The sequence below is a fragment of the Cryptomeria japonica genome, chromosome 11 (assembly GCF_030272615.1).
Source record: "Cryptomeria japonica chromosome 11, Sugi_1.0, whole genome shotgun sequence".
Classification (NCBI taxonomy): Eukaryota; Viridiplantae; Streptophyta; class Pinopsida; order Cupressales; family Cupressaceae; genus Cryptomeria; species Cryptomeria japonica.
In genome coordinates this window covers 635,191,524-635,201,977 of record NC_081415.1, presented here as the reverse complement: position 1 = coordinate 635,201,977, position 10,454 = coordinate 635,191,524, and the positions used below count along the sequence as shown (strand labels likewise).

Below are 10,454 nucleotides of genomic sequence, written 5' to 3'. Positions count from 1 at the left end.
CAATTGAAGAACACTTCTTCAAGAAAAGATACAAATCACTGCCAAATGATTCATTGTCTATCAACAACAAATGAAATAGCTAAACTGAAATTAAGAAGGATTCTCTTGATCATGAAATTGTCCTTGAATAGTAATCAAGCAACCAATAACATGACAAACATCTCTATAAATCTCCACTATCACCAAAATTTATTTGGTAGAAATAAGAGCTTCAAATATCTTCCCAAATTGTCTTTTGCATCACCACAAACTCAAATTTTCTTGTGAATCATTCGCATACACTTCTCACACAATTCACTTCTCATCCATACCCATTTCATCCTTCCACACATCTTAAATATGAGATACAATATTAAATCTTAAAGAAAGATTGTCCAAGACAAAATAAGCCACTCGAATAAAAAATACTCAAATTATTCCACTCTAGGAGAAATAGGGAACCAAAACATATCATAATACATCATCCCATAAATAATCCAAAAATCCACACATGCTAACACATATCCTAGAATAAATTACAAAGCATAACATGTAGATATAATCAACCAGTCGGCCACATAACACTTCTGATGTAAAATACTCCATACAAATCTCCACAAACCAAAGTGAGACCCAAATAATTACCTTAACACATCTTCCAACACATATCGAGACCAAAAGAACATGATCCACTAAATCACAATGAAATTAACAACATATCCAAGAGGCACCAAAAGTTTTTTTGACCACCGTAAATATAGGATGTCATAGCCCACACCAAAAGAGTATCCTAATCAAACTCTATCTAGATAACCAAGGTTTAACCACGCATATATGGACCAATATCCATTCAGATAACTAGGTTTGACATCAATGACAATCGTATAATCTCATGCTTCTAACAATATCCCCCTTTGCCATTGATGGCAACATCAATCAACAACTAATAGACATCAACTGATAATCTTCCAAAAAATCTCTCCCCCTTTGACAAAAATAAAAAAGGACACATAAACAAAAACATATTGACCACTCACACCATTGATCCCCTTGAGAGCAGCAACAAAATCAATGCAGGAACAAAGATAAGAACTAAGTCTCCCTTGGAAATATGCACCACCAAAGGTGCGTCTAGTTGGAAGAAGGGGCAATGCCCGTTAATTTTTTTTCTAAGACACTTAAAAGTATCCTTCACCAAATCCTTAGTAAAAATATCTTCTATCTTCTCTGATGTAGAAATGTATTCAAATCTAACTTCTTTTTCATCAACCTTCTCTCTCAAGAAATGTTAATGGATTGAAATGTGTTTAGTCCTTGAATGCATAACTCGATTCTTTGAAATGTTTATAGCACTGGTATTGTCACACATGATAGGAATAGCTTCATCATATACAACTTTGATATCCTTAAGAGTGTTTCGCCCATAAAAATTGAATACATCAAGATGTTGTTGCAATATATTTAACTTCAACAGTAGACAATGATATGGATTCTTCAACAGTACACAATGATATGGATTCTTGTTTCTTAGTCATCCATGAAACCAATATGTCTCCTAGAAAGAATGTTCCACCACTTGTTTTCTTCCTGTCATCAATACTTTCGGCCCAATCAACATTTGCATATGACTTTAACATGAAATATTCATTTGTTTTGTACCATAGGCCAAAATCTCGAGTTCCTTCCAAATATCTGAAGATCCTTTTCACTGCTTGATCATGATTTTTCTCTGGATTAGCTTGAAATCTTGCAACCAAACATACAACATGCATAATACCTAGTTTAGAAGTGGTAAGATACAATAGTCCTCCAATCATAGATCTATACTTCTTCTAATTAATGTGTGGAGATGTATCATATTTTCCTAACTTGAATCCGATAGCTAAAGGAGTAGTAATAGGTTTACAACTCTCCATATCAAATTTATTCAGCATCTCTTGAACATACTTAGCTTGAGAAATGAAAATTCTATCATCCAATTGAGTAACTAGAAGCCCAAGAAAGAAATACATTTCACCAAACATAAACATCTCAAATTCTTTCTACATTTCTTTGGAAAAATCTTTGCACAAACTATCACTTCCTCCAAAAATAATAACATCAACATAGACAACAACAATCAACAACTTAATACCTTCAACCTTGAAGCAAAGATTGTTGTCAGTAGTACCTTTCTTTAAATTATTTTGCAAAAAGTACTTATCCGGTCTCGCATACCATGATCTAGTTGCTTGTTTAAGTCTCTACAATGCCTTCTTCAACCTGCAAACCATATCTAGATTTTCTAATAGTCTGAATCTATCTGGTTGTTCAATGTACACTTATTCTTCCAATTCTCCATTAAGAAACACTAACTTGACATCCATCTAATATACTCTAAAGTTTTTATAGGCAGAAAATAAAAGAAACATCCTGATAGGTTCCATCCTAGAAATAGGGGCAAAAGTTTTTTTAAAACCAATACTTTCTATTCGAGAATAGATTTTATAGACCAATACTACCTTGTTCCTTATGACCTATCCTTGCTCATTTAGTTTGGTTTGGAACACCCACCTAGTTCCCAAGTTTGATTCTTTTGTATCTAATTCAGTTCTTCTTCCATAGCTTTATCCCAAATTTCTTCTATTTTTTCTTCTTCATATAATTTTGGTTCAATAAGTGAAATAAAATAGCAATTAGTTCGCTCATTCACCTTTGAAACACTTATTTTTGTCTCCAATTATCTAATCTTCTGAATGATTCTTATGCACATACTTCAGGGTCTTGATTGCTTGTTCCACTTCTTCTTTGTCTTCTTCTTCTATTACATCTATTTTCTCCTCATTACTTCCTACCAAAGGGGTATTTTATTCTATAACAGTAGGTATGATCTCAAATTCAACTTCCTGAACAGGTTATAGGGCAATCTATCCCATGCTTCACATACTTTCACATTTGTACTCTTCAGTATCTTGTTCAATATCTTGTTGTAACACTGGTAAGCCTTGATTTTTGTTGTATATCCCAAGAATATTCCTTTGTCAGCTTTGGTATCAAACTTTCCAGAATCATTCTTATCTCTTTTAATATAACACTTGCTTCCAAAGATTCTGAAGTACTTCACAGTAGGTGGTCCTCCATACCACAACTCATAAGGTGTCTTTGTATAATTTATCCTTATTTGAACTTTATTAAGAATATAAATAGTAGTATGCAACTTCTTTCCAATAAACATTAGCTAAGTTAGCATTTTTCATCATAGTTCTAGCCATTTCAATGAAGGTTCTATTCTTCCTCTCTACCACACCATTCTACTAAGTGGTTATCAGAGTAGAAATATGTCTCATGTCACATACCTTCACAAAAAAAATCAAATTTATTTAAAGTAAATTCTCCACCTCTATCACATCTCAAACACTTGATTCTAACATCAACCCGATTCTCTACCATTGACTTGAAAACTTTAAATCTTTCAAAAGCTTTAGATTTTTCCCTAAATGTAACCCATGTCATTCTAGAGGAATCATTAATGAGTAGCATAAAATACCTTTCATGGTTGATTTCACATGTCCTTGTAGGTTCACATAAGTATGTGCGAATTATCCCTAATGGGTGTGATGTAAAATGCTCCTTTTTCTTGAAATTTCTCTTATCTAACATTCCTTGCACATAATGTCAATAGGTTTGATAATCCTTGGTAAATATCTCACTGCTTTATAATTATTGATCTTTATCATGTTGTCAAAGTTAACATGTCCCATTTTCTTGTGCCATAAACAACATTGATTACTTTGACTTAGCTAACATACATGTTTCCACCTCTTTCCTTTATGCAGTAAACATTTCCACTTTTCTTGATTCCTTCTGCTACTAGTTTTCCTATTTTACCTTTTCTAATCATACATCCAATTTCTATGAACACAACTTCATAACCTCTATTTCATATCTGACTAACACTCAACAAACTATGTCTCAATCCCTGCATATAATAAACACCATTAATTTTATACTTACCATCAACAAAGATACTTCCTATCCTGTAGATCAATGCAACTTCCTCTCCTACAAATTTTATAGATCCACCATCATACTTCTTCAGGGTAGTAAACTTGTCTTTGTCTCCGGTCATGTGATTTGAACATCTAAAATCAATGATCCATGATCTAGGTTCAAGTTTAGCATGCAGTGTAGTCTTCTCTTATGATTATTCGATACATTCCTGATACTTCTCTTCAATTGTCATAAATAGGTATTCTTCATTTGATTCTTCAACATCTTCTTCTTCTTCTTCTTCTAGTGAGTGTGCTTTAGAAGAATACAAACTCTTTTTCTCTTTATCATCCATTCTTATCTTAAATTCATTTCTTCTAAACCTACAGTTTTTCTTTTCAACATCCTTTGACATTCTATAATCTTCTGTATATGTACATTTTGAAGCATAATAACCAATTCTTCCACAATTAAAACATTCCAAGGGTAACTTACCTTTGTACTTCTGAATTCCTCACTTTGGCCTTCCTACAAAGTTTTCTTCAATCTCATCTTGGTTCTCATTGGTTTCTACTTCATCTCCTAGTATGCTTGAAATATTAAATGCAACTTCTCTTCAATAGGACTTCATATCTTCCATCTCACCAATCTCATAGGTAGACAATGTACTTATAAGCTGATCAATTATGTAGTTGTTCAGATAATGGTATTCTTTAAGTGTAGACTTTTTTGGTTTATAGGGTTTTGTCAAAGTAAATAGGATGTTTTCTAGAACATCACTTTCTTCAATCATTTCACCAGCAGATCATGTAGCCACCGTTGTATCATTTACTCTATGTATGTAACTCTCAACACTTTCATCATCAACTAGTTTAAAACCTTCAAACTTCTACTTCAAGTTCAAGCATGTTGCGTGTTGTGTCTTCGGGTCACCTTCATATGCATAAATCAACTTGTTCCAAATTCCCTTAGCTTCCTTCATTCCTTTGACTTTGCCGAAAACTTCATCATTGAGATAGTTGATCAAAATTGTTCTAACCTTTGCATCTGTTTCCCTAGCCTTAATCTCCTTCAAAGTTGATGGTCCATTAGGAGGTCATTGATAGCTAGTCTGGATAATCTCCTAGATTTCATTATGCAATGCATCCAAATATGATTCCATTCTTTCCTTCCAATAGTTGTAATTAGTTTCATCAAACATCATAGATTTAACATGAAGGTCCCACGTGAGTGGTTAAGATTTCCAAAAAGGAGCCTTGATTTGATACCAATTGTTGAACACCCAATAAGACTGAGAGGGGGGGTGAATTAGTCTAAAATTTTAAAAATGGTTATTGATAAACTTATTTAATATCAACACTTTAATCATCAACACATCAAAGAGGAACACATGAACACCAAATATACGTGGAAAACCCAAACAGGGAAAAACCATGGTGATAATCTAACGCACAATATAATAATAGTGTTTACAACTTTTTAGGCTTATAGCCAACGAGCACCAACACCTGAAGGACTTACATAACTATGACGCACAACTTTAGGTAAGATACAAAGGACTTGTGTAGCTAAAGAACACTTCTTTAGGAAAAGATATAAATTTCTACCAAAGGACTTATTATAAATCAACAACAAATGAAATAGGTAAACTTAAATTGAGAAGGATTCTCCTAATCATGAAATTTTCCTTGAATGGTAATCAAGCAACCAATAACATGGAAAACATATTTGTCAATCTCCACTGTCACAAAGATTTGTCCCGTATAATATATCAGCTTCAAATCTCTTCTCAAACTATCTTTTGCATCATCACAAACTCAAAACTTATTGCAAATCATTCACATACACTTCTCATCAATACTCAATTCATCCTTCTACACTTCTTATATATGAGATACAACATTGAAATCTTAAACAAGGATCAACCAAGACAGAATAGGTCACCGAAACCAAAAATACTTAGATTGGTCCACTCCAGTAGAAAGAGGGAAACAAAATATATTATAATACATCATCCCATAGACAATTAGACAATATGTACATGCTAACACATATCCCAAAAGATGTTACAAAGAATAACGTGTAGATATAATAAAACAATCAACCACATAACCACTTTCGATACAAAATACTCCATGCAGATCTCCACAAAACAAATGAGACCGAAATAATCACCTCAATACATCTTCCAACACATATCCAAACTGAAAGAACATGATTCACTAAACTGTAATGAAATTAACAACATATCCGAAGGGCACCAAAATCTTTTTGGACCACCCTAAATATAGGACGTCACAACCAACACCAAAAGAGTATCCGAACCAAACTCTATCTAGATAACTAAGGTTTGACCAAGCATATCCAGACCAATATCCATTCGGATAACTAGGTTTGACATCAATGACAATGATACAAGCTTATTCTTCTAACAATCTCATAAATCAATGAATTAAAAAATTCTACCTAAAGTATAGATAATTTTGAATATAGATAGGTAGCTCTAAATGGAATACCATTATTTTAATTATTTTCATGATAGATTTTGTCTTCATCTAAGTCTTGAAGCTTCATATTTTCTTGTTGGTATCTACACTACCTTCTTTTGTTCATGTTCAAGTCTTTTGATTACAAACTAATTTTGGGTTTGATTAAAATACATCCATCACTCTTCACCTAAAGAGATAACTTGATGGCGACAAATAACTTCAAGTTATAGGGTCTTGTAGATGATTTCAAAGTCAAATTCTCCTTGACAATCATGTCATTCTATTGATTCTTAGAGTTATAGGTCCTAGAAATAGGATTAATAACATATAAAATTCAAAAGTCAGAAAAATTGATGTAATGGTTTCTAGTATATGACTAACCCCAAAATTTGTCACTTTGCCAAAGAGTAACCTACTGTTATAACCTTTATTATGCTAATAATCACATCATTGCATTATAGTACGATGTGGGTATGCACAAAATGACTTTCTAGTACGATAATTGCTATGGACCATTGAAGATGTTTTCCCTAGTTACAACATTGAATCATGAATGACACACAATCTACTTTTTACTCCTACTCTACTAATGAATGATGTTTTCAATTTAAGTGCAAAGGTAAGTTACATGTACATTGACCTACTCTAAAACTCATGGATTTGATTTGGCAAAATGTGCACTATCAAGATATGCTTTCCCTGATTCTATTGAATGTAGATAAGGACATACAATGTTTACAAACACTATTGTAGAATCTATCAGATTGCAAGGGCCAAGTTCTCTCCTATAGACTCTTATGATGAGTAAAATGCTTAAAGGACAAAACTCAAGCATACAATAGATCTAAGATGCCATGTTCTAATTCAAATGAAGTTAGATTCTTTGCATTCTCCAAAATATTGTACTTTATATATGATCAATGATAGATACCCTAAGATTTCCTAAATGATCTTCTACACTCTTTTTAATTCATTAAATAAAGAATTTTTAAATACAATAACTAAACACAAAAATCAATATCAAACAACTAATAAAATAAATAAAAACAAATAATTTAAAAATTTAAATTTGAAACTATAAAGATTTAAATTTGTAAAGAAATATAACTTAAATTAATTGTTTTTAAATACAAATCTATAAAACAATAATAAAACATGAAAATATATAAAATTTAATACAAAATTATATCTTATATACTAATTATTACATTTATAGCACCCTAATCGAAACAGACCCAAATAATAAGGAAAAGGTGCATGGCTATGAATTTCACCATAAAAGTAAAATCTATTACGCAATATAGTCGGACAATTGACGTGGGTGACTTTTCGACGAGACCGTTGGAAGACACCGTTATCATTGTTCTTTCCCATTTCCCAAATTACAACAATTCTATTCTAAGGTACATCCCTAATTATTCGTGACACCAACTCAGCACATTTTATGTGCAAAAATGACGTAGCTCAAACGTAAGATGTCTGCCACGTATAACTTTTTTGTGCAGAAAGGAAAAGGTACCGAGGAGACGTAACGGAAGCTATAGATCATTCTAAGGAGCCCTTGCAGTGCATCTTCACCGTCCTCTACAGAAATTAAGTAATTGGCCTCTTTAGGGAATTTTGAAAGAAATATTTGAAATCCAGTTCCCAAGGACTTTCACCCGCCTCGGAAATTGTGAAGTCACATGCCTCTCTGCCTTTGTTTAAGCTTAGTTCGTTGTTTAGCTCACTACCTAGACCTCTTACCAGCGAGTGTTTTAGTGCTGTCGCCCGTTGAGATTCAAATTAGATTATATCGATTCGGCAGATAGATTCCTTTTGGCAGAAACACATGCAAGAGTACAAGCGCCTCTTAATTCGACCGTTAACACACATCACAACGTTATCATTCTCTATATATGTTGTATTACTATTTACTCTTAGAGACTAGAGATTTCATGGGGAACTGTATGTGGGCAGGCTTTGGTAGTGAAGACACGCCGGGTAGAATGTTGAGTGTGATAAGTAGAGGTAACAATATATACGGCCCATTTCCATATACCCAATCTCAGCAAGTGGATGTGCAGTTGGAAAATGTGGCGCCCTGTAGACTATCGTCTGGAACGGCTGCAGATCTTCTTGCCAAGATTAGTGACAAAGAACCCACTGTAGAAGTTGTTCCTTCCCAGCAGAAGGGCATCTGGAAAGTGAAGCTGGTTATCAGTGTGGAGCAGCTCCATGACATCCTTTCTCACCAGTCCAACACAGAGGCGTTGATTGAGAGAATGAGTTTGACAGCATCTGCATCTGCATCCACACCATCAACACCAAATCAACAAAGAACTTCCTTTTCTTTCTCTTCCTACTGGAAGCCTTCTTTGGAGAGCATATCAGAGAATGTCCCTCTTGAAAATGACGACAACACCACTACTACTTGTAAGTAAACCTTTTGTTCACTGTTGTTTCTAGATTAGACTGAGTGTAAATTTTTTCATCAATGTTTAAGATTACATTTGGTGATTCATCATAAAGATAATAAAGATCTAAAGAAATCTTAGATGAAACATAAAATGTGATCCAAAATATTGATATAATTATTTACCCACATTCTAATCTAAAACGAACATAAGAAAAAAATTATATGAATTTACATTGAGTTGTTGCGCAACAAACTATGTTCTACTATTGTTCAAAGTAAAATAGAAGCCATGGAACCAGATATTTGTAATGGGTATCTTTTGGAAGGCTAAAGATCATGTTTAGATCAAATAGGAAAAGTGGGTTTGGAAGATTGTACTTAAATCATTTGTATCAACATGCAGGTGGATATGTTGGCGCATTGAGAAAGTCCATCAGTTTACATGGGTAAACTTCTTCGGCAATTGCAGGACGGTGTTCAGGAAGTTTTAGTACAGAACCGAGAACCCTAAGAGGTTCAGTATACAACCAGTACGTTTCACAGTTGTTTCTGAATCTGAATAGAATTCATCAATGAAGCCTAAGTTTCTTAGGTGGTCCCTGCAAAATGATCCTCCACTGTCTTTATCTTGTTGTAGTAACGTTTTCAGTAACCATGAGTGTCTCTATTTTTTTGGCTACTGCTGTACAGGGTCTCTGCAAGAGAATTTCTTATTTTAATTGGTACCCTTTAAGTCTACTAGTTTTGACTGTGTTGCTTATTTTGACTGGTACCCTTTAAGTCTACTAGTTTTATTGCCTTATTTTGATGATTGTGCATACGTGCCAGTCGCTTTTTATTGTAAACACTATTTTGATGACTGTGCATATTTACCAGTGAGTTTTAAGAGGTACTTCGCGTTCAGTGTGTTAGGGTAATTTCTGGATTCTGTAGAAGTCGTTTGAATTTGGAAGAAACTTACAGCAACCAAATGCAAGGAAATGTGGGAAATGCATTTAAAAAACAAGTATATGCCCATGAGAAAGTGTACGCGCATTAAGATATTAAAATGTTTTATTCAAACATTAAATAAGATTTATGATAAAGGGGTAGTCGATAGTTGATATAGCCAATAAAAATACAAGTGACTGATAATTTATTAATATAGTGTAAATACTAGCAGTTGCAAGGGTTTTTTTATACAACGGTGAGCCGATAGGATTTTTCCAAATAGTAATGTGATCAGCAATCAGATCCTACAAGATTTACATTTTAAAGTTACACATTTTATCAATGATGTTCTATTATGTGATGTTGCAGTGTATTTGCTAGTTACAGTATATACTAGACATGGACATACAAATGGCTCTTGGCAACCTTGCCAAATGGAACATTCTCTCATATCAAATTCAATCAGCATCTTTAAATAAACCAGTCTTTACAAGAGTTTTTTACATAGTAACCTGAGGTGCTACATGATCTAAAAAATTAGGTTCAACTGTCTGTGTAGAATTCAATGTGACAGTCTGTGTGAGACAAGGACTCTCATTGTGTTGTCAACCACATTGTAACCCTATATAGCCCTTGTGATCTCTCCAAAAAAGTTCACTAGACTGGGACATCTTTCTATTATCTCTCTG

At 33.5% G+C, this 10,454-nt stretch overlaps 1 protein-coding gene across 1 annotated transcript; it reads left to right on the top strand.

Annotated features, from left to right (window-relative positions):
• Positions 1-8,273: 8,273 nt before the first annotated feature.
• Positions 8,274-9,727, top strand: LOC131063100 (uncharacterized). The gene is made up of 2 exons (XM_057996873.2): positions 8,274-8,852; positions 9,239-9,727. Exons 1-2 carry the CDS (start codon positions 8,336-8,338, stop codon positions 9,283-9,285), a joined length of 564 nt encoding a protein of 187 aa, XP_057852856.1. The 5' UTR covers positions 8,274-8,335; the 3' UTR covers positions 9,286-9,727.
• The last annotated feature ends 727 nt before the right edge of the window (positions 9,728-10,454 follow it).

Bases quoted from the DNA above. Each gene is read 5' to 3' on its own strand.
- LOC131063100 (XM_057996873.2), top strand. From the start codon at position 8,336: ATGTTGTATTACTATTTACTCTTAGAGACTAGAGATTTCATGGGGAAC. The intron at 8,853-9,238 runs GTAAGTAAACCT...ATCAACATGCAG, and splicing joins CGACAACACCACTACTACTT to GTGGATATGTTGGCGCATTG.